The sequence below is a fragment of the Salmo salar genome, chromosome 28, assembly GCF_965601325.2.
Source record: "Salmo salar chromosome 28, fSalSal1, whole genome shotgun sequence".
NCBI lineage: Eukaryota > Metazoa > Chordata > Actinopteri > Salmoniformes > Salmonidae > Salmo > Salmo salar.
In genome coordinates, this window is record NC_138318.1 from 25,314,730 (window position 1) to 25,337,679 (window position 22,950).

At 43.6% G+C, this 22,950-nt stretch overlaps 1 protein-coding gene across 3 annotated transcripts in view; it reads right to left on the minus strand.

Annotated features, from left to right (window-relative positions):
- Positions 1–21,821, minus strand: part of LOC106589737 (F-box only protein 11) — a 39,751-nt gene extending 17,930 nt beyond the window's left edge. For 2 of the 3 annotated variants that reach the window (XM_045710402.2, XM_045710401.2), the window contains exon 1: positions 21,498–21,820. In XM_045710402.2, coding sequence (XP_045566358.1) covers positions 21,498–21,585 — 88 coding nt within the window. In that variant the 5' untranslated portion in view covers positions 21,586–21,820. Of the gene's footprint in view, positions 1–21,497 lie in introns of all 3 variants that reach the window. The other variant, XR_006762611.2, reaches the window with a different exon arrangement.
- Positions 21,822–22,950: the final 1,129 nt, after the last annotated feature.

Sequence of the window (22,950 nt, forward strand, 5' to 3'; positions counted from 1 at the left end):
CTGCCATAATCGACATCCACGTCGTCGGCGCCCGGGGAACAGTGCCTTGCTCAGGGGCAGAACAACAGATTTTTACCTTGTCAGCTCGGGGATTCGATCGGTTACTGGCCCAATGCTCTAACCACTAAGCTACCTGCCGCCCCCATCCTGGACCCTATGATCACTTGGCTACATAGCTGATGCCTGCTGGACTGTACATTAATCACGGTACTCCCTTCTGTTTATTTTTGTTTATCTGTCGGCCCCAGCCACCAACTCAGGCCCTATGTGTAGATAACCGACCCTCTCTGCCCATTTATTGCCATTTTACCTGTTGTTGTTGTCTTATCTGATTAGCTGTTGTTGTCTTACCCGTTGTTGTCTTAGCTAGCTCTCCCAATCAACACCTGTGATTGCTTTATGTCTCGCTTTATGTCTCTCTCAAATGTCAATATGCCTTGTATACTGTTGTTTAGGTTAGTTATCATCGTTTTAGTTTACAATGGAGCCCCTAGTTCCACTCATACCTCTGATACCTCCTGTGTCCCACCTCCCACACATGTGGTGACCTCACCCATTATAACTAGCATGTCCAGAGATGCAACCTCTCTTATCATCACTCAGTGCCTGGGCTTACCTCCGCGGTACCCGTACCCCACCATACCCGTCTGCACATTATGCCCTGAATCTATTCTCCCACGCCCCGAAATCTGCTCCTATTATTCTTTGTCCCCAACGTTCTAGACGACCAGTTTTGATAGCCTTTAGCCATACCCTCATCCTACTCCTCCTCTGTTCCTCGGGTGATGGGGAGGTAAACCCAGGCCCTGCGTGTCCCCAGGCACCCTCATTTGTTGACTTACGTGATCAAAAAAGCTTTGGTTTCATGCATGTTAACATCAGAAGCCTCCTCCCTAAGTTTGATTTACTCACTGCTTTAGCACACTCCGCCAACCCTGATGTCCTTGCCATGTCTGAATCCTGGCTTAGGAAGGCCACCAAAAATTCTGAGATTTCCATACCCAACTACAACATTTTCCATCTAGATAGAACTGCCAAAGGGGGAGGAGTTCTGTCATACTTTCCAGGTCTATACCCAAACAGTTCAAACTACTCATTTAAAAAATGAATCTCTCCAGAAATAAGTCTCTCACTGTTGCCGCCTGTTATCGACCCCCCTCCGCTCCCAGCTGTGCCCTGGACACCATATGTGAATTGATCGCCCCCCATCTAGCTTCAGAGTTCGTTCTGTTAGGTGACCTAACCTGGGATATGCTTAACACCCCGGCAGTCCTACAATCTAAGCTAGATGCCCTCAATCTCACACAAATCATCAACGAACCCACCAGGTACAACCCTAAATCCGTAAACATGGGCACCCTCATAGACATTATCCTGACCAACTTGCCCTCGAAATACACCTCTGCTGTTTTTAATCAGGATCTCAGCGATCACTGCCTCATTGCCTGTATCCGCGGTCAAACGACCACCCCTCATCACTGTCAAACACTCCCTAAAACAATTCTGCGAGCAGGCCTTTCTAATCGACCTGGCCCGGGTATCCTGGAAGGATATTGACCTCATCCCGTCAGTCGAGGATGCCTGGTTGTTCTTTAAAAGTAATTTCCTCACCATCTTAAATAAGCATGCCCCTTTCAAAAAATGCAGAACTAAGAACATATATAGCCCTTGGTTCACTCCAGACCTGACTGCCCTTGACCAGCACAAAAACATCCTGTGGCGGACTGCAATAGCATCGAATAGTCCCCGCAATATGCAACTGTTCAGGGAAGTCAGGAACCAATACACTGCTTTTTCAAGCAGAAATTTGCATCCTGTAGCTCAAACTCCAAAAAGTTTTGGGACACTAAAGTCCATGGAGAACAAGAGCACCTCCTCCCAGCTGCCCACTGCACTGAGGCTAGGTAACACGGTCACCACCGACAAATCCATGATAATCGAACATTTAAATTAACATTTCTCTACGGCTGGCCATGCTTTCCTCCTGGCTACTCCAACCCCGGCCAACAGCTCTGCCCCCCCCCGCAGCTACTCGCCCGAGCCTCCCCAGCTTCTCCTTCACCCAAATCCAGATAGCAGATGTTCTGAAAGAGCTGCAAAACCTGGTCCCGTACAAATCAGCTGGGCTAGACAATCTGGACCATCTCTTTCTGAAACTATCCGCCGCCATTGTTGCAACCCCTATTACCAGCCTGTTCAGCCTCTTTCGTATCGTCCAAGATCCCTAAAGATTGGAAAGCTGCCGCGGTCATCCCCCTCTTCAAAGGGGGTGACACTCTAGACCCAAACTGCTATAGACCTATATCTATCCTGCCCTGCCACTCTAAAAAGTCTTCGAAAGCCAAGTTAATAAACAGATCACTGTCCATTTCGATTCCTACCGTACCTTCTATGCTGTGCAATCCGGTTTCCGAGCCGGTCACAGGGTGCACCTCAGCCACGCTCAAGGTACTAAACGATATCATAACCGCTATCGATAAAAGACAGTACTGTGCAGCCGTCTTCATTGACCTGGCCAAGGCTTTCGACTCTGTCAATCACCGTATTCTAAAATCGGCAGACTCAATAGCCTTGGTTTCTTTAATGACTGCCTCGCCTGGTTCACCAACTACTTTGCAGACAGAGTACAGTTTGTCAAATCGGAGGGCCTGTTGTCCGGACCTCTGGCAGTCTCTATGGGGGTACCACAGGGTTCAATTCTCGGGCCGACTCTTTTCTCTGTATATATCAATGATGTCGCTCTTGCTGCGGGTGATTCCCTGATCCACCTCTACGTAGACGACACCATTCTGTATACTTCTGGCCCTTCCTTGGACACTGTGCTAACTAACCTCCAAACGAGCTTCAATGCCATACAACACTCCTTCCGTGGCCTCCAACTGCTCTTAACCACTAGTAAAACCAAATGCATGCTTTTCAACCGTTCGCTACCCGCCCGCCGACTCGCATCACCACCCTGGACGGTTCTGACATAGAATATGTGGACAACTATAAATACCTAGGTGTCTGGCTAGACTGTAAACTTTTTCCAGACTCACATTAAACATCTCCAATCCAAAATCAAATCTAGAATCGGCTTTCTATTTCGCAACAAAGCCTCCTTCACTCACACCGCCAAACTTACCCTAGTAAAACTGACTATCCTACCGATCCTCGACTTCGGCGATGTCATCTACAAAATAGCTTCCAATACTCTACTCAACAAACTGGGTGCAGTCTATCACAGTGCTATCCGTTATGTTACCAAATCACCTTATACCACCCACCACTGCGACCTGTATGCTCTAGTTGGCTGGCCCTCGCTACATATTCGTCGCCAGACTCACTGGCTCCAGGTCATCTATAAATCTATGCTAGGTAAAGCTCCGCCTTATCTCAGTCCACTGGTCACGATAACAACACCCACCAGTAGCACGCGCTCCAGCAGGTATATCTCACTGATCATCCCCAAAGCCAACACCTCATTTGGCTGCCTTTCCTTACAGTTCTCTGCTGCCAGTGACTGGAACGAATTGCAAAAAAAATAAAATTGTTTTAATTAAAAAATAAAATAAAATCGCTGAAGCTGGAGAATTATATTTCCCTCACCAACTTTAAACATCAGCTATCTGAGCAGCTAACCGATCGCTGCAGCTGTACATAGTCCATCTGTAAATTGCCCACCCAATCTACCTACCTCATCCCCATACTGTTTTTAATTTACTTTTCTGCTCTTTTGCACACCAGTATCTCTACTTGCACATCATCATCTGCTCATTTATCACTCCAGTGTTAATCTGCTAAATTGTAATTATTTCGCTACTATGGCTTACCTCCTCATGCCTTTTGCATACACTGTATATAGACTTTCTTTTTTTCTACTGTGTCATTGACTTGTTTATTGTGTTACTGGCTTGTTTATTCCATGTGTAACTCTGTGTCGTCTGTGTCAAACTGCTTTGCTTTATCTTGGCCAGGTCGCAGTTGTAAATGAGAACTTGTTCTCAACTTGCCTACCTGGTTAAATAAAGGTGAAATAAAAATTATGTCTTAGTGTTGAAGTGTGAGCCTGGCTATCCGTAAATAAATAAAAACAAAAAAATTGTGCTGTCTGGTTTGCTTAATATAAAGCATTTTAAATTATTAGTACTTTTACTTTTGATACTTAAGTTTATTTTAGCAACTACATTTACTTTTGATACTGAAGTATATTTAAAACCAAAATACTTTTAGACTTTTACTGAAGTATTATTTTACTGGGTGACTCACTTTTACTTGTCATTTTCTATTAAGTAACTTTACTTTTACTTAAGTATGAGAATTGAGTACTTTTTCCACCACTGACCGTATACCAGGGTGTTTGGAAATAGCCATGCAATGGTTTTTCAATACCGTTGAAACTATTTCTTAGAAGTTATTCAATAAATGTTAATATTTGAAGCTACTTAAGTGAATACCTGCAGTTAACTTGTGCAATACGTTAGGAGATAAAGCATACACGTTCTTAATTTCACCAGTCACATTATGAAGCTTACCGTAGTTCACCAGAATGGTTGAGCAAGTCATGCGTTTGTAAATAGCACAATAGGAGAAAGCGGGAGGAGGTGAATCCAGCTGTGTATTGACAGGGTTATGTTTTATATTGAAGGTCAGCTGTGTTTTTTGCTTCAATGGAGTGATTAGGGACGTGCAACTATAGTTTTCCTTCACAGAAAATAAATGAGTGTAACATATTCATCAGATGACAACAGAAGTTTTGGCTAGCAGCCACACAAGTAAATGAGCTTACAATGAAAAAGCAAGGTCTTTTTAGCAAAAACGACACATGGCCATCCTATGTCTAATGTTTATCATAGAAAGAATGTAGCCAGCTACGTTTCCTAATGTTTTGTCTAAAGTTAATCTGGTATTTTAACGGAGAAAAGTAGGCTGGCTCCCCCGAGAAAAGTAGCTACACATCAGTCAGAGAGCTGTTTGCTGATAGAATGCCCGTTGGTGAATTCTCATCCAAGTGGAGAAGTGCAACTGAAGCACAGAATGTGTGATGCCGAGCAGAAATTAGAAGCAGCATTTTACAAAACCCCCCTCGTCATGGAGAGAGCCCCTCATATCAACAGCTGTGCTGAACGGAGCAGGTGACAGAACCAAGAAGAACCGGCTAGCATGACTAGTGATGCACAATAGTCGGTGAACATATCGGAATTAGCTAAAAATGCCAACATCGGTATCGGCCCAATGTCTAGTTTAACACCGATGTGCAAAACCGATGTCAAAGCTGACGTACATACCTATATAACGTAGGTACATGATGTAATGACGCCACGTAAAATGTTGCATGTGTATTCCTAACCTAGCCCACAATGTCTGCTGTGTGGAGTGAGCAGTCAACAAGTCGAGCAGTCATTTGAAAAATTATGAAAACTTAAAAGGCGAAATCCATTAACGCCAAGATAATGGAATGAATTTCCCTTGACAATCAACCGTTCTTTGTCGTGGGTGATGTTGGCTTTCGCGACTGGTCGAACACCGGTACACACTAAGGTAAGGTTACCAAGTGAGCTAGTTTTCAGATGTTGCCCTACCGGAGTTACACTGTAATAGCGTCACTGCTATTAGCTTCACGACATACTATGGAACGCTGTTTGGGTCTTTTGCATGTCAAAAAAGATACACGTCAAATAACACAGTTCTATTATAGAAAGTTGTGTGTTCTGAACTTGCAAGTGCAAGCCAAGCGCCACTACTACTATCAGTAGCACTGTCAAAGCTGTACAAAAAAGTAGACACCGGCCACGAAAGATGTGTTTACAATACCGCATTGGTAATAAAGCATTATTTGTCCGACCGCAAGTAGCTAGCTAGCTTTAGCTTGGTACCAAGCTAGCACCAATACAACCAGCCTGAAAACAATGACCAGTAGAAACTGCAGTCATTTTCATTATTCTTAGCAATGATTTAGGAATCCTTGTGAGTAAGTACTAGCTAGGTAGCCACTTGTTGTTCGCCTATGGAAATTGAAATTCAGTTCATGAAAAGAAATAGCTAGCCAGCTACTTAACCCTGTTGCCCAAAGCTAACGTTATAAGCAGCCAGCTAGCTAGCTTCATCTGGCTAGTGATGGTCGACCGGACCGGGTTATGTGTTGTGAAGCAAGCCACAATAAGGATTAGGCACAATAGTGGAATTTGCCGTTTGCCTTCAAAATAAAAGTACCTCTTTGAAAGTGATGCAGAAGGTTACAATTTGTGGAATCATGCCATATTTAGACTAGATAATGTTAAACAAAGGTTGGAATGTGAAGCAATGACATGGGGTATCAGTCTACTCGGTGACACCCACAGAACACGACTGTGAAGAATTTACGCAAATATTAGCGTTGTAGCTCTTATTGTGGGACTGTGACTGTGTGAAATCACCTCCCCAGTCAGCTTATTGTGTGTATTGACATTCATTTTGCACTGTACAGCTTTACCTAAGGATTGGGGATCAATGAAATTGGGTATCAGTCTACTCAATACCCAAGATATTTTTTCCCAACATCCTCAGAGTTATCAGACTCCAAAATATCCACGCAGTATTGTGTTTCCTCGGGAATAGTGTAAAATACACATAGGTTGACAAATGTGTCTCAATTCAGTTGTTTCAGAGTCCCGCAATAAGAGCTACGACGCTCATGTTCTCTGGGTGTCACTGAGTAGACTGATACCTATGGATTGTGGAGCAATGACATGGGGTAAGGCTTTACAGTGAAATAAGTATGCCCCCAATGCAATTCTAAATGATGATTTAATAATAATAATAATGATTTGAACAGATTGTATAAAATCAACAAAAGACAATAATTTTAGCATGATCTATTCAATTATGGCATAATTCTACTATTTGTATTAATTTGCATCACTGTCAATGACATACTTTTATTTTGAAGGCTAACCGCAAAGTCCACTATTGTGGCTAGCGTCACATAGATAGGTCCGACCACCATTAATCAAATAAGAATCGTCTTATAAATGAGGGTTATTTTAGATGACACCTAGCTATATAGTTAGCTAGCTAGCTAACTATATAGCTACTGAAACAAGTTGTTGTTTTGCTATGTTTTTGGGGAAGAACATTGTTTCTAGCCATGAGCTAGCTCGCTTTTTTTTATGACCAGCACTGTAGGTGCGCGAGACAACTTTACCAGCATCATAGTATATGTATCGATGAATCGTTGTGACATATGATATACGAGTAATAGTTATTACACATTGATTACACTAAGTAAAAAGTGTATGAACGCGTTAAATTATTATGCGACGTGCAGTCATATTCAGGTCCTGATTGGTCAACAAGCTTATTTAACACGTCAAATAGTGCTATTCGACGTATATCTTTTTGACACGCAAAGACCCAAATGCCGTTCCATCGAAATCCTGGTTGAGAATGAAAAGACTAAACAACGAAACAGTACAGCAATTAAGTTAAATAAATAGGTTTTGATTATGTTTTACTGATAATGGGGACATAAGTAAATGCCAACAAAATAACTTTTTGGTCAGTGTGGTGTGTGTGTGTAACATTTATTTAGTAGGCAAGTCAGTTAAGAACAAATTCTTATTTACAACGACGGCCCGGACAACGCTGGGCCAATTGTGCACCGCACTATGGGACTCACAATCACGGCCGGATGTGATACAGCCTGGATTCGAACCAGGGACTGTTGTGACGCCTCTTGCACTGAGATGCAGTGCCTTAGACCACTGCGCCCATGTTTGTGTTTTAACTATTTAACAGTACTAGAATGCTTAAAAGGCCGCTAAAATATAAAATATTGGTTATCAGTATCGGCCAAAAATGGCATATCGGTGCATCATTACTAGTGACGCAGTGGTGTATGCTGATCACAGATCATAGAATTATCAGAAGGGACAAAGCCCTCTCACCAATTCTAAGTCTCCTCTCTAATCTATTTTACATTTGTTATAGCATTGGCTATCCTCTCCTTTTAGCTGTAGTCATTTCCCACAAACTTTACCACTGTGGTCTTCAATCTCTTCATCTGTACAAACAATAGTACGCAAGTATACACACCATGGGACCACGCAGCCGTCATAACGCTCAGGAAGGAGACATGTTCTGTCTCCTAGAGATGAACGTACTTTTGTGCGAATCAATCCCAGAACAACAGCAAAGGACCTTGTGAAGATGCTGGAGGAAACAGGTACAAAAGTATCTATATCCACAGTAAAACTAGTCTTATATCGACATAACCTGAAAGGCCGCTCAGCAAGGAAGAAGCCAATGCTCCAAAACCGCCATAAAAAAGCCAAACTACGGTTTGCAACTGCACATGGGGACAAAGATCGTACTTTTTGGAGAAATGTCCTCTGGTCTGATGAAACAAAAATAGAACTGTTTGGCCATAATGACCATTGTTATGTTTGGAGGAAAAAGGGAGGGGGCTTGCAAACCGAAGAACTGTGAAGCACTGGGGTGGCAGCATCATGTTGTGGGGGTGCTTTGCTGCAAGAGGGACTGGTGCACTTCACAAAATAGATGGCATCATGAGGATGGAAAATTATGTGGATATATTGAAGTAACATCTCAAGACATCAGTCAGGAAGTTAAAGCTTGGTCGCAAATGGGTCTTCCAAATGGACAATGACCCCAAGCATACTTCCAAAGTTGTGGCAAAATGGCTTAAGGACAATTAAGTCAAGGTATTGGAGTGGCCATCACAAAGAAATACAAACTGAAATAAATCATTCTCTCTACTATTATTCTGACATTTTACATTCTTAAAATAAAGTGGTGATCCTAACTGACCTAAGACAAGGAATTTTTACTAGGATTAAATGTCAGGAATTGTGAAAAACTGAGTTTAAATGTATTTGGCTACGGTGTATGTAAACTTCCGACTTCAACTGTAAGTATTAAAACATTCAGGTTTCAAACAATGAAGTATGTTTTCAAAATGGATAACCTACTGCCTCCAGCTCATTGCAAAGTGGTGTGTGACATGCTGATGAAGCCTGCCTTCTGTTGCCGTTTGAGATGCTGCAGTAGCAGCTCTCGCACTATGACAGATTCTCTGCTCTGTATCCATCTGTATGCTGTACGGGTGTGATAAGATACAATATTTTAGTTATGTACGCACGCGCCAATTTAATTCCACAAAATTAAGTAAATTAACCAATAAGCATGTATTTCCATCAACTGGTATTTCAATCAATTAATAGGCTAAAAAGCATTAATTCACAATATATTTTTTTCTTCTCCTCGACAATTGGCCGGGCCCAATTTTATTCATCGTGGCTTTCCTATTTATTTTTTATAGCCCTATAACCAGCTATTACCGCATAACCAAAACCTGGTTAGAGAGAGAATAAATACATGGATATTGGCCAGCAAAGCTAGCTGCTGGATGAGAACTCCTCTTGACAGAAAGAAAATGAGCAGTGAATTAAGTAACCCCACAACAGCTTGCTCACATCTGGGCACAGCCCATTTGCCCACAAGGAGGAGGCTTAAACACATTTAGATGGGTTACAAAGATCTCCCTAGAGGGTAGCAACAACAACTGAGCCAGCCTCGATCCTATCATGTCTTTATGACTATTTAACTCTTCTGATGAGAGGTCAGATTCTAGGCCTCGATCAGGAGCAACAAAAAGTTCAGAGCCGTTTGGGAAAGTAGACTAATTGTAACACAAACAATAAAGAACATCGATCCCAGACCAGTCCTCCCACTACTAAACTTGTAATTCGCGACCTCCACTAGGTCTAAAAGACCATTAGATCATAAAAAGAAAACCACATCGTAGTTTCAGAAGCAGCAGGTCAGAACGTTCCACTGGAAAAGCCAAAAGTGTTCTGCCAGGAAGACATAGGACAAATTATTTACATCAACATGACATTAATAGGAGCCTAAACGTCTGGTTGTACAAACAAGATATGTCAAATCAACTGGCTGGGTGAACTAGGCTAACTCTCAGGTCATCAGGGTCAGAAGAACATCCATGTATGTGTACATTGTGTAATTGGGTCACACAGACAGACCCCGTAAAACCTTCCCTGTCAGATTGTATCAAGCCTAACCATAGGCACACAAAATGGCTACATCATATGATAGGCCAATAAACAGCCATATAGATAGATACATACATACATACATACATACATACATACATACATACATACATACATACATACATACATACATACATACATACATACATACATACATGTGGTTCTGAGCAAATAAATATCTATACATATATTACACACAGAACAAAAATATAAAACGCAACATGCAACAATTTCAACGATTTTACAGTTCATATAAGGAAAGTCTGTCAATTTAAATCAATTCATTAGGCCCTAATCTACAGATTTCACAGGGGCATAGGTCCAGGGGGCCAAGGCCCACCCACTGGGGAGCCAGCCCCAGCCAATCAGAATGGGCTTTTGCACATAAAAGGGCTTTATTACAGACAGAAATACTCCTCAGTTTCATCAGCTGTCTGGGTGGCTGGTATCAGACGATCCCGCAGGTGAGCAATTTTTTCTTAGCTAGCTACATAGCCGTCTTTGTATCAAAGATAATTGTGTAGTTTAGAGTAATTATCGAGGTTAGCTAGCCAGCCAGCTGTTTTCGTCCTCCTAACTTAGTCAACACTGCTAGCTAGCCAACTAGCCAACTTCTACCGACTAGCAGCACTGTAGAAACTATTACATTACAACGGAACGACTTGATTAGTGTAGTGCTAGCTAGCTACATAGCCGTCTTTGTATCTAAGATAATTGTGTAGTTTAGAGTAATTATCGAGGTTAGCTAGCCAGCCGCGCCGCCGTTGTCCAGACTCTAGACTTAGTCAACACACCTAGTCATCATCAAACCCACTGCTAGCTAGCCAACCTTTACTGACTAGCAGCACTGTAGAAACTAATACATTACAACGGAACGATTTGACTAGTGCAGTGTTAGTTGTCTTTGTCATAGTTTGATAATTGTGTAGTTTAGAGTAATTATCGAGGTTAGCTAGCCAGCTATTTTCGACCCCCGCGACGCCATTTTTCCAAACCTAGCCAACTATTACCGACGAGCAGCATTGTAGAAACTAAATACATTACAAAGGAACGTCTTGATTAGTGCTATGTTAGCTAGCTACATAGTTGCTTTTGTATCATGATAAGGTGTAGTACTGAAACTATCGAGGTTACCTAGCCAGCTACACATTCAAACAAAGTCAACAACGCAGCCACTGCTAGCTAGCCTACTTCACCAGCCAGCAGTACTGTATCATCTTCGTCATTTTAGTCAATAAAATTTTTGCAACGTAAGCTTAACTTTCTGAACATTCGAGAAGTGTAGTCCACTTGTCATTCCAATCTCCTTTGCATTAGCGTAGCCTCTTCTGTAGCCTGTCAACTATGTGTCTGTCTATCCCCGTTCTCTCCCCTCTGCACAGGCCATACAAACGCGTCACACCGCGTGGCCGCTGCCACTCTAACCTGGTGGTCCCAGCGCGCACGACCCACGTGGAGTTCCAGGTCTCCGGCAGCCTCTGGAACTGCCGGTCTGCGGCCAACAAGGCAGAGTTCATCTCAGCCTATGCTACCCTCCAGCACCTCGACTTCTTGGCACTGACGGAAACATGGATTACCACAGATAACACTGCTACTCCTACTGCTCTCTCCTTGTCTGCCCACGTGTTCTCACATACCCCGAGAGCATCTGGCCAGCGGGGTGGTGGCACTGGAATCCTCATCTCTCCCAAGTGGACATTCTCTCTTTCTCCCCTGACCGATCTGTCTATCTCCTCATTTGAATTCCATGCTGTCACAGTTACCAGCCCTTTCAAGCTTAACATCCTTATCATTTATCGCCCTCCAGGTTCCCTTGGAGAGTTCATCAATGAGCTTGACGTCTTGATAAGTTCCTTTCCTGAGGATGGCTCACCTCTCACAGTTCTGGGTGACTTTAACCTCCCCACGTCTACCTTTGACTCATTCCTCTCTGCCTCCTTCTTTCCACTCCTCTCCTCTTTTGACCTCACCCTCTCACCTTCCCCCCCTACTCACAAGGCAGGCAATACGCTTGACCTCATCTTTACTAGATGCTGTTCGTCCACTAATCTCATTGCAACTCCCCTCCAAGTCTCCGACCACTACCTTGTATCCTTTTCCCTCTCGCTCTCATCCAACACTTCTCACTCTGCCCCTACTCGGATGGTATTGCGCCGTCCCAACCTTCGCTCTCTCTCTCCCGCTACTCTCTCCTCTTCCATCCTATCATCGCTTCCCTCTGCTCAAACCTTCTCCAACCTATCCCCTGATTCTGCCTCCTCAACCCTCCTCTCCTCCCTTTCTGCATCCTTTGATTCTCTATGTCCCCTATCCTCCAGGCCGGCTCGGTCCTCCCCTCCTGCTCCGTGGCTCGACGACTCATTGCGAGCTCACAGAACAGGGCTCCGGGCAGCCGAACGGAAATGGAGGAAAACTCGCCTCCCTGCGGACCTGGCATCCTTTCACTCCCTCCTCTCTACATTTTCCTCTTCTGTCTCTGCTGCTAAAGCCACTTTCTACCACTCTAAATTCCAAGCATCTGCCTCTAACCCTAGGAAGCTCTTTGCCACCTTCTCCTCCCTCCTGAATCCCCCTCCCCCCCCTCCTCCCTCTCTGCGGATGACTTCGTCAACCATTTTGAAAAGAAGGTCGACGACACCCGATCCTCGTTTGCTAAGTCAAACACCGCTGGTCCTGCTCAAACTGCCCTACCCTGTGCTTTGACCTCTTTCTCCCCTCTCTCCAGATGAAATCTCGCGTCTTGTGACGGCCGGCCGCCCAACAACCTGCCTGCTTGACCCTATCCCCTCTCTTCTACAGACCATTTCCGGAGACCTTCTCCCTTACCTCACCTTGCTCATCAACTCATCCTTGACCGCTGGCTACGTCCCTTCCATCTTCAAGAGAGCGACAGTTGCACCCCTTCTGAAAAAACCTACACTCGATCCCTCCGAAGTCAACAACTACAGACCAGTATCCCTTCTTTCTTTTCTCTAAAAAAACTCTTGAACGTGCCGTCCTTGGCCAGCTCTCCTGCTATCTCTCTCAGAATGACCTTCTTGATCCAAATCAGTCAGGTTTCAAGACTGGTCATTCAACCGAGACTGCTCTTCTCTTTGTCACGGAGGCTCTCCGCACTGCTAAAGCTATCTCTCTCTCCTCTGCTCTTATCCTCCTAGACCTATCTGCTGCCTTTGATATGGTGAACCATCAGATCCTCCTCTCCACCCTCTCCGAGTTGAGCATCTCCGGCGCGGCCCACGCTTGGATTGCGTCCTACCTGACAGGTCGCTCCTACCAGGTGGCGTGGCGAGAATCTGTCTCCGCACCACGTGCTCTCACCACTGGTGTCCCCCAGGGTTCTGTTCTAGGCCCTCTCCTATTCTCGCTATACACCAAGTCACTTGGCTCTGTCATATCCTCACATGGTCTCTCTTATCATTGCTATGCAGATGACACACAATTAATCTTCTCCTTTCTCCCTTCTGATAACCAGGTGGCGAATCGCATCTCTGCATGTCTGGCAGACATATCAGTGTGGATGACGGATCACCACCTCAAGCTGAACCTCGGCAAGACGGAGCTGCTCTTCCTCCCGGGGAAGGACTGCCCGTTCCATGATCTCGCCATCACGGTTGACAACTCCATTGTGTCCTCCTCCCAGAGTGCTTAGAACCTTGGCGTGACCCTGGACAACACCCTGTCGTTCTCTACTAACATCAAGGCGGTGACCCGATCCTGTAGGTTCATGCTCTACAACATTCGCAGAGTACGACCCTGCCTCACACAGGAAGCGGCGCAGGTCCTAATCCAGGCACTTGTCATCTCCCGTCTGGATTACTGCAACTCGCTGTTGGCTGGGCTCCCTGCCTGTGCCATTAAACCCCTACAACTCATCCAGAACGCCGCAGCCCGTCTGGTGTTCAACCTTCCCAAGTTCTCTCACGTCACCCCGCTCCTCCGCTCTCTCCACTGGCTTCCTGTTGAAGCTCGCATCCGCTACAAGACCATGGTGCTTGCCTACGGAGCTGTGAGGGGAACGGCACCTCCGTACCTTCAGGCTCTGATCAGGCCCTACACCCAAACAAGGGCACTGCGTTCATCCACCTCTGGCCTGCTCGCCTCCCTACCTCTGAGGAAGCACAGTTCCCGCTCAGCCCAGTCAAAACTGTTCGCTGCTCTGGCACCCCAATGGTGGAACAAGCTCCCTCACGACGCCAGGACAGCGGAGTCAATCACCACCTTCCGGAGACACCTGAAACCCCACCTCTTTAAGGAATACCTAGGATAGAATAAAGTAATCCTTCTAACCCCCCCCCCCTTAAAAGATTTAGATGCACTATTGTAAAGTGGTTGTTCCACTGGATATCATAAGGTGAATCCACCAATTTGTAAGTCGCTCTGGATAAGAGCGTCTGCTAAATGACTTAAATGTAAGAAGCCGGATGTGGAGGTCCTGGGCTGGTGTGGTTACATGTGGTCTGCGGTTGTGAGGCCGGTTGGACATACTGCCAAATTCTCTAAAATGGCGTTGGAGGCAGCATATGGTATAGAAATTAACATTAAATTCTCTGGCAACAGCTCTGGTGGACATTCCTGCAGTCAACATGCCAATTGCACTCTCCCTCAAAACTTGAGACATCTGTGGCATTGTGTTATGTGACAAAACTGCACATTTTAGAGTGGCCTTTTATTGTCCCCAGCACAAGGAGCACCTGTGTAATGATCATGCTGTTTAAGCACCTTGATATGTCACACCTGTCAGGCGGATGGATTATCTTGGCAAAGGAGAAATGCTCACTAAAAGGGATGTAAACAAATTTGTGCACAAAATTGGAGAGAAATAAGCTTTTTGGGCATATGGATAATTTCTGGGATCTTTACATGTTGCGATACACACACACACACACACTGCCAGTCAAAAGGTTGGACACACCGACTCATTCAAGGGTTTTTCTTTATTTTACTACAGGTCATCTGATGCAGCACTCCATCACTCTCTTTCATGGTCAAATAGTCCTTACACAGCCTGATGTTTGTTAGTTCATTGTCCCTGTTGAAAAAAATTATCATCCCATCTTGCGCTTAGTGGGACTGCGTATCACTGCAGAGTGCTGTGGTAGCCATGCTGGTTAAGTGTGCTTTGCTTTCTAAATAAATCACTGAGTGTCACCAGCAAAGCACCCCCACACCACCTCCTCCATGCTTCATGGTGGGAACCACACATGCGGAGATCATCCGTTCACCTGCTCTGCATCTCACAAAGACACATGTTTCTTGGCCCAAGCAAGTCTCTTCTCATTATAGGTGTCCTTTAGTAGTGGTTTATTTGCAGCAATTTGACCTTGAAGGCCTGATTCACAGTCATCTCCTCTGAACAGTTGATGTTGAGATGTGTCTGTTACTTGAACTCTGTGAAGCATTTATTTGGGCTGCAATTTCTGAGGCTTGTAACTAATGAACTTATCCTCAACAGCAGAGGTAACTCTGAGTCTTCCTTTCCTGTGGAAGTCCTCATGAGAGCCAGTTTCTTCATAGCACTTGATGGTTTTTGCGACTGCACTTGAAGAAACTTTCAAAGTTCTTGAAATTTTCCGGATTGACTGACCTTCATGTCTTAACCTGTTATGGCTAGGGGGCAGTATTTTCACGGCTGGATAAAAAACGTACCCGATTTAATCTGGTTACTACTCCTGCCCAGTAACTAGAATATGCATATAATTATTGGCTTTGGATAGAAAACACTCCAAAGTTTCTAAAACTGTTTGAATGGTGTCTGTAAGTATAACAGAACTCAAATGGCAGGTCAAAACCTGAGAGATTCCTTTACAGGAAGTGGCCTGTCTGACCATTTCTTGAACTTCTTTGCCATCTCTATCTTTTACAAAGGATCTCTGCTCTAACGTGACACTTCCTACGTCTTCCATGGGCGCTCAGAGCCCGGGAAAAACCTGAATGTCGTCATCCCAGCCCCAGGCTGAAACACATTATCGCCTTTCTCAAGTGGCCGATCAAGGGACTGTGGGCTTAGGCGCATGCCCTGGCCGCCCCCGTCTTTGTGATTTTTCCTCTGTTTGCCGAAAAGGAGATTCCCGGTCGGAATATTATCGCTTTTTTACGAGATAAATTGCATACAAATTTATTTTAAACAGCGGTTGACATGCTTCGAAGTACGGTAATGGAATATACCCTGATTTACCATTTCGGATAGTGTCTGGGACGCACGAACAAAACGCCGCTATTCGGATATAACGATGGATTATTTTGGACCAAACCAACATTTGTTATTGAAGTAGCAGTCCTGGGAGTGCATTCTGACGAAGACAACAAAAGGTAATCAAACTTTTATAATAGTAAATCTGATTTTGGTGAAGGCTAAACTTGCCGGGTGTCTAAATAGCTAGCCCGTGATGGCTGGGCTATGTACTTAGAATATTGCAAAATGTGCTTTCACCAAAAAGCTATTTTAAAATCGGACATAGAGTGCATAGAGGAGTTCTGTATCTATAATTCTTAAAATAATTGTTATGCTTTTTGTGAACGTTTATCGTGAGTAATTTAGTAAATTGTTAGTAAATTCCCCGGAAGTTTGCGTGGGGTATGCTAGTTCTGAACATCACATGCTAATGTAAAAAGCTGTTTTTTGATATAAATATGAACTTGATTGAACAAAACATGCATGTATTGTATAACATAATGTCCTAGGGTTGTCATCTGATGAAGATCATCAAAGGTTAGTGCTGCATTTAGCTGTCTTCTGGGTTTTTGTGACATATGCTAGCTTGAAAAATGGGTGTCTGATTATTTCTGGCTTGGTACTCTGCTGACAATCTAATGTTTTGCTTTCGCTGTAAAGCCTTTTTGAAATCGGACAGTGTGGTTAGATAAAGGAGAGTCTTGTCTTTAAAATGCTGTGAAATAGTCATATGTTTGAAAAATTGAAGTTTTTGTATTTTTGAGGAATTTGTCATTCGCGCCACGCCCATCATTGGATATTGGAGCAGGTGTTCCGCTAGCGGAACGTCTAGATGTAAGAGGTTAAAGTAACGATGGACTGTTGTTCCTCTTTGCTTATTTGAGCTGTTCTTGTCATAATATGGACTCGGTCTTATACAGAAGATGGCACTGTTTGGTAAACCACCCCTACCATGTCACAACAACTGATTGGCTCAAACGTATTAAGGAAAGAAATTCCACAAATTAACTTTCAACAAGGCACACTTGTTAATTGGAATGCATTTCAGGTGACTACCTCATGAAGCTGGTTGAGAAAATGCCAAGCATGTGCAAAGCTGTCATCAATGCAAAGGGTGGCTAGTTTGAAGAATCTCAAATATATTTTTGATTTGTGTAACACTTTTTTCATTACTACATGATTCCATGTGTGTTATTTCATAGTTTTGATGTTTTCACTATTATTCTACAATGTAGAAAATAGTCAAAATAAAGAAAAACCCTGGAATGAGAAGGTGTGTCCAAACTTTTGACTGGTACTATATATAAAATTTAGACAGTCTGCTGTTCCCTGAGGAGGGAATGAATCCTATGACAACATTTGGGAGGGATGCAACAGATGAAAAAAGTTCAGTCCCTTGTAGAAAGGTTACAGCCTTCTGCCAATTTTGCACAGAGCCTTCTAACAAGGCAGAGGAGGATATTTTTATTGGCTAAAACATTCAAACAGCTGTGTGGTGCTATTGAGCTTTCCCTCTGATTAAATTGTCACACGTAAAGCGCAATGCAGTCCATTGGGAGAACCATTCAAACTACATAGTAGGCCTATACATGAAACACAGAATAAAATTAATGTCCCATAAAAAAGCTGACAGACCATATATGAATAATTGTGAAGATCAATTTCTGAAACGTATTGACCACTGTCTGCACAATCTAACGTGTTTGTTTATGACAAAAGATTGTTAACCTTTGACCATATTTGTAGACAACACACTTTTTACATCTCCTGCTAGCACCCAGATGACAGAGGATTCAAATCATTTGCAATGACTGCAAACCGTTTACCTTCACCAGGTGAATAACAAAAGGTCCATTCTGCCTGGAGGATCCATAACGTATGAGTCCATAGGCTAACTGTTGCCAATCAAAACCACCCAAGCTGGGAGCTCCTAGGTCCAGCAAACTGTCAGTTGCTCTGGTAGCAAGGCTGCTCTCCCAGGCTACTAGTCCAGTAACCACTACAAACACCGTCTCTGCTTAGCTCACTACAACATCATCAAGTGGCACTAAAGCAACTAGCTCATTAGGCCTAAAAGCCGTACATATAGTCTATTCAAAACACAGTACACAGAAAAGACAACTGCTGTTGACAAACAACCATTACAAAGGACATATAGTGTGCCGCGTTATGCTCCACTTTTGTTTTAGCACAAAAAAAGGTATCCTTACTGGGAAAAAAAACAAGACCAGAGTTCGGATCATGGGGATGGTGGGGAGGACACAGTAAAGACCTCATCAGGTAGAAGCAGGGTTCACTTAATTAAGACAGCCTAACGAAAGAGTATAGCTGCATTGTTCCGGTCATGGTTCCTGTGCCCCACTAGTTAGTAATCGAACTGATCAATGGATATGGGCAGTAGAGCCAGGACAAAACCAGTATTGTAATGTTTTTTTCCATGGCAAAAATGAAAACGTGAAGCACACTAAACTCTTTGATCCTTTAAAAACCTGCTGTATGTAAAATATTGTGCAACAGATTGGAAAATAAATACATGTGACTCTAGATGACAACATAATGATGTTTGTTTCCAACATTAAGGCTGTTTTCCTAAACAAGTTAAGTCCGCTTCTTGTTTTGTTTCCTTGCCATGATACTAATGAGTATCGCGATACTGGTATCATCCCGGCCCTCTTTTAAAGACTTTGCCAAATTCTGCTAAATAACATTTCTGGTTTTTAGGGTACAAAAACAAAGAAGGCTCTAATTTAATAGGATACCGTGGATTGGGAACAGTTTAAGAGGTGGCAGCATGACCAAAAACAAAACAGTGTTCCTCTCTTTCAGGCCGATGAAGAATGCAAATGTCTATATGTATGCCTATAATCTATAGTATTGAGAGCTCAGATCACAAATGACAGCATCAAACACTCTTATTGTACTTCATAGCTATGTTTCCCTAAGGCTGCTTTTAGACAGGTAGACCAATTCTGATTTTTTTCACTCATTGTTCAAAAGACCAATCAGATCAGCTCTGAAAAGATCTGATGCGATTGGTCAAACACCAATTAGCAGGAAAAAATATCAGAATTGGCTGCCTGTCTAAACACCCTAAATACTTAATTAGGAAAATACACATTAGTACAGAGTGCCCTCTTTTCTAACAATTGGAGGTAGCCGTATTCAAAAAGAATGTGTTAGTACCTCTCTGCTTGGTCATGCTGTCACATGATGAGTACCCCATAACTTATACCCAATTTATTTTAGATGTCAATGGCTGCATGTACACAGGCAGCCCAAAACTGGTCTTGTGACCAATCAGATCAGCGCCTTTGCCAATAATTGGGCAACGCAGCCAATATAGCTAACATTACATGTACCTCTTCACTTCATTACATTACATTTAAGTCATTTAGCAGACGCTCTTATCCAGAGCGACTTACAAATTGGTGCATTCACCTTATGATATCCAGTGGAACAACCACTTTACAATAGTGCATCTAAATCTTTTAGGGGGAGGAGGGGGGGTTAGAAGGATTACTTTATCCTATCCTAGGTATTCCTTAAAGAGGTGGGGTTTCAGGTGTCTCCGGAAGGTGGTGATTGACTCCGCTGTCCTGGCGTCGTGAGGGAGCTTGTTCCACCATTGGGGTGCCAGAGCAGCGAACAGTTTTGACTGGGCTGAGCGGGAACTGTGCTTCCTCAGAGGTAGGGGGGCCAGCAGGCCAGAGGTGGATGAACGCAGTGCCCTTGTTTGGGTGTAGGGCCTGATCAGAGCCTGAAGGTACGGAGGTGCCGTTCCCTTCACAGCTCCGTAGGCAATCACCATGGTCTTGTAGCGGATGCGAGCTTCAACTGGAAGCCAGTGGAGAGAGCGGAGGAGCGGGCTGACGTGAGAGAACTTGGGAAGGTTGAACACCAGACGGGCTGCGGCGTTCTGGATGAGTTGTAGGGAGTTCGGAGGCCTCAGGCCATCATTTGAACAGCTGCCTTGACTATTTTGAAGCCTCAACTACCGTGACTTGTAAGGCTTAGCCTATAACTGGTCATACTTACACGTTAATGTTTACAATAACGTAGCTGGCAAATTGACTCAAATCTAGTTAGACCAAGACAAATGAGAATCACCTAGCTAACGTCAGCACCAAAATAGAGAAAGCAGTATGTTAGCACTCAAAAAGCTCTGACGGTCGGTCCCAAGTGAATTTCCCCTGCTTTGATAAATTAGCTCGCTTTGTCTAACCATGAGCTGTCAACGTACCGGTAACTAGACGATTGCTGTCAGAGATTGTCGCACATAGACCTAAACGTTGTTTACATTTGAAAGGTTAGCTTTCGTAAGATTGCCTGTTTACCCCATTGTGTGCCTCGGTACAACGCCGGTGGGTGTCCTCAGTCATAGATACCAATCTAATCCTAACACAGCCAGGCCTTGGTTAAGGTGGTGTGAGACGCCGCACAGACAAATGGGTTAGCTACTTTAGATGCGAATTTAGCAAGCTACTAACGTTAGCTGTCTACGCCAACGAGTAGCTAACCTTAGCCACAGCTAAAACGTGATTTACTCACCGTAGTTAGTTAGTTTCTCTACATTTTGACTAGCAACAGTAGCTAGCTAGCTGCATTGGCTAGATGGTTAATGTTAGCTAACTAACCAGCCAACACAAATCACAACTCGAGACAAAACGCAACTTTGGTTAAACTAGTAACGGGGAAGGCGTAATGACATGAAACTAAAATTGTCCTCTACATAATGTGCAAATAACAATTGTAAGTCTAATGTTCACTTCGGTAACGTCCTAATTGTTATTTAAACAAAGGCGTAGTTACTAGCTAGCCGTCTACCGATAACGTCCGTCATGTGTTGCCAATTTGCTCGTTACGTTAACGTACTACTAGTACACTTAGCTGGCTAACTTTATACCAGTAAAAACTAACGTTAGCGAGACTATAAATATTAAGACATCCACAAGAGACTAACCATTATTTACAATGTATTATAGTCGTCTGAGTATTCTCTTCTACGATCTGTAGCTAGTCAAGATCAGCAAGGATTAGTTTAGGTCTAGGAACAAGCCAAACAAAGCGCGGCCTTAAGGATTGCGGACAAAGCAAGATGCCTCGGTGTTTCCTACCGTCTCAACCAAAAGGGAAATGTTTTCAACCCTAATTTTGAAAATCAACCTGACAACACGCAAACGGTTAACTTGAGTCAACAAGTCACGTAATTAACGTATGTCTGTAAAGGTTTGAAATGGGCCCAATTAGCTTAGCGACCACATTAAATGCATTACCTCTTTCCTGGTTGTTCCTTTCCGGCTGTACCGGGCGCGGCCTCGACACTCGCCTGGGTCTTCTGCTGGTTGCTCTGACGGAGTTCATTTGGGGTATTTAGAATTTAAAAGAAAAACCGAACCCTTCGCTACAGTTGGAACGACGTCTAAGCACGCAATCTAAAATGTTTTTTTCTTAAACATTGCTCAATAAGTCACCCCTTTCCTGCGGCTTGAGAAAAAAATGTATATATTTGCGTTGCCCCTGCAACCCTTGCTCAGCTGCGTTTTGCTATTGCAGGAGGAGCCATTAGCGCAGAGACCGTCCGACAACAAGAAAATTGAACATCAATCACATGGGAAGAACTTCCACCAGTAGCACGTTTTTTCTTGCTACTGCAAACATGAATGTGTGTCTGAAAATGGCTGAGAATGAAACAATAAAGTATATTATGGGCTCACGTTACCTCTGAACTATTATTAGCCTACTGTAGCCTAAACATCACTATTATGTGTGTTAGTACTAGGCTGGAACCAAACCCTACACACCCTGCCTGTGAGTCTCTTGTTCAGAACAGTCTTTCGAAATATATAGACATTATTCAGTACAGGGGACTAGTAGCCCACAATAGGGACTGAAGAACAAAGGCATATATGGCTAAAGAAGGCCACTCCATTTCAAAGTATTATTTGCCAATTCATCTCCTATCGGAAAATATAATTGGTCAATGTGGTTTCCTTGTGTTGTCTGAAGTAGAAGCCAGTATAGGTTTATTATTACAATCCTGACATATCTAACACAATGCCTTGCATAACTATGTCTAAACAAGCACCTGATTGACTCCTGTAGGATAGACTGGATTAGCCTTTTCTTTCCTTCCTGACAACATAGGATTGTGCACAGGGTTTGGATAACAGGTGGGCTAGAGGGGTCATCAAATCAGGGCCTCTCAGAAGAATTTTAATACCAATATGGCCCCCCCACAATTTTCAAAGATATCGATGTCGGGCACCCCAAAAGTCAATGTGTAATTCAAACCCTGAGTTTGTGTGCCACTGCCAGTCACTGACTCAGTGCTTAGAAGGAACAAATAAGCCTACAGACAGTCTTTCTCACAGCTCAGCTGTCGATGTAAATCAGTGTAATAAAAACATACTTTATCAATCACCAGTGTTGAACTTCACCTCACAGCTGAGGTCTTCTCCTTTGTGGTCAGCTGTCATTACTTTTAGTTCCTGACTGACAGCTGTATAGACCACCTGTTGTGTGGTTGGTGGCTGGCTGATTGTGATCCAAATGGCACTCTATTCCCTATTTAGTGCACTACTTTTGAACAGGGCCCATAGGTTATTTGGGATGCAGACACTGATGCCCATGGCAAATAGTGTCTGTAAGTAATTGGCATCTCTTGAACTACAACAAGAGGTGGCCATAGGGATTGATGAGTCTCTCTGACTGAGCATATCCAGCAGT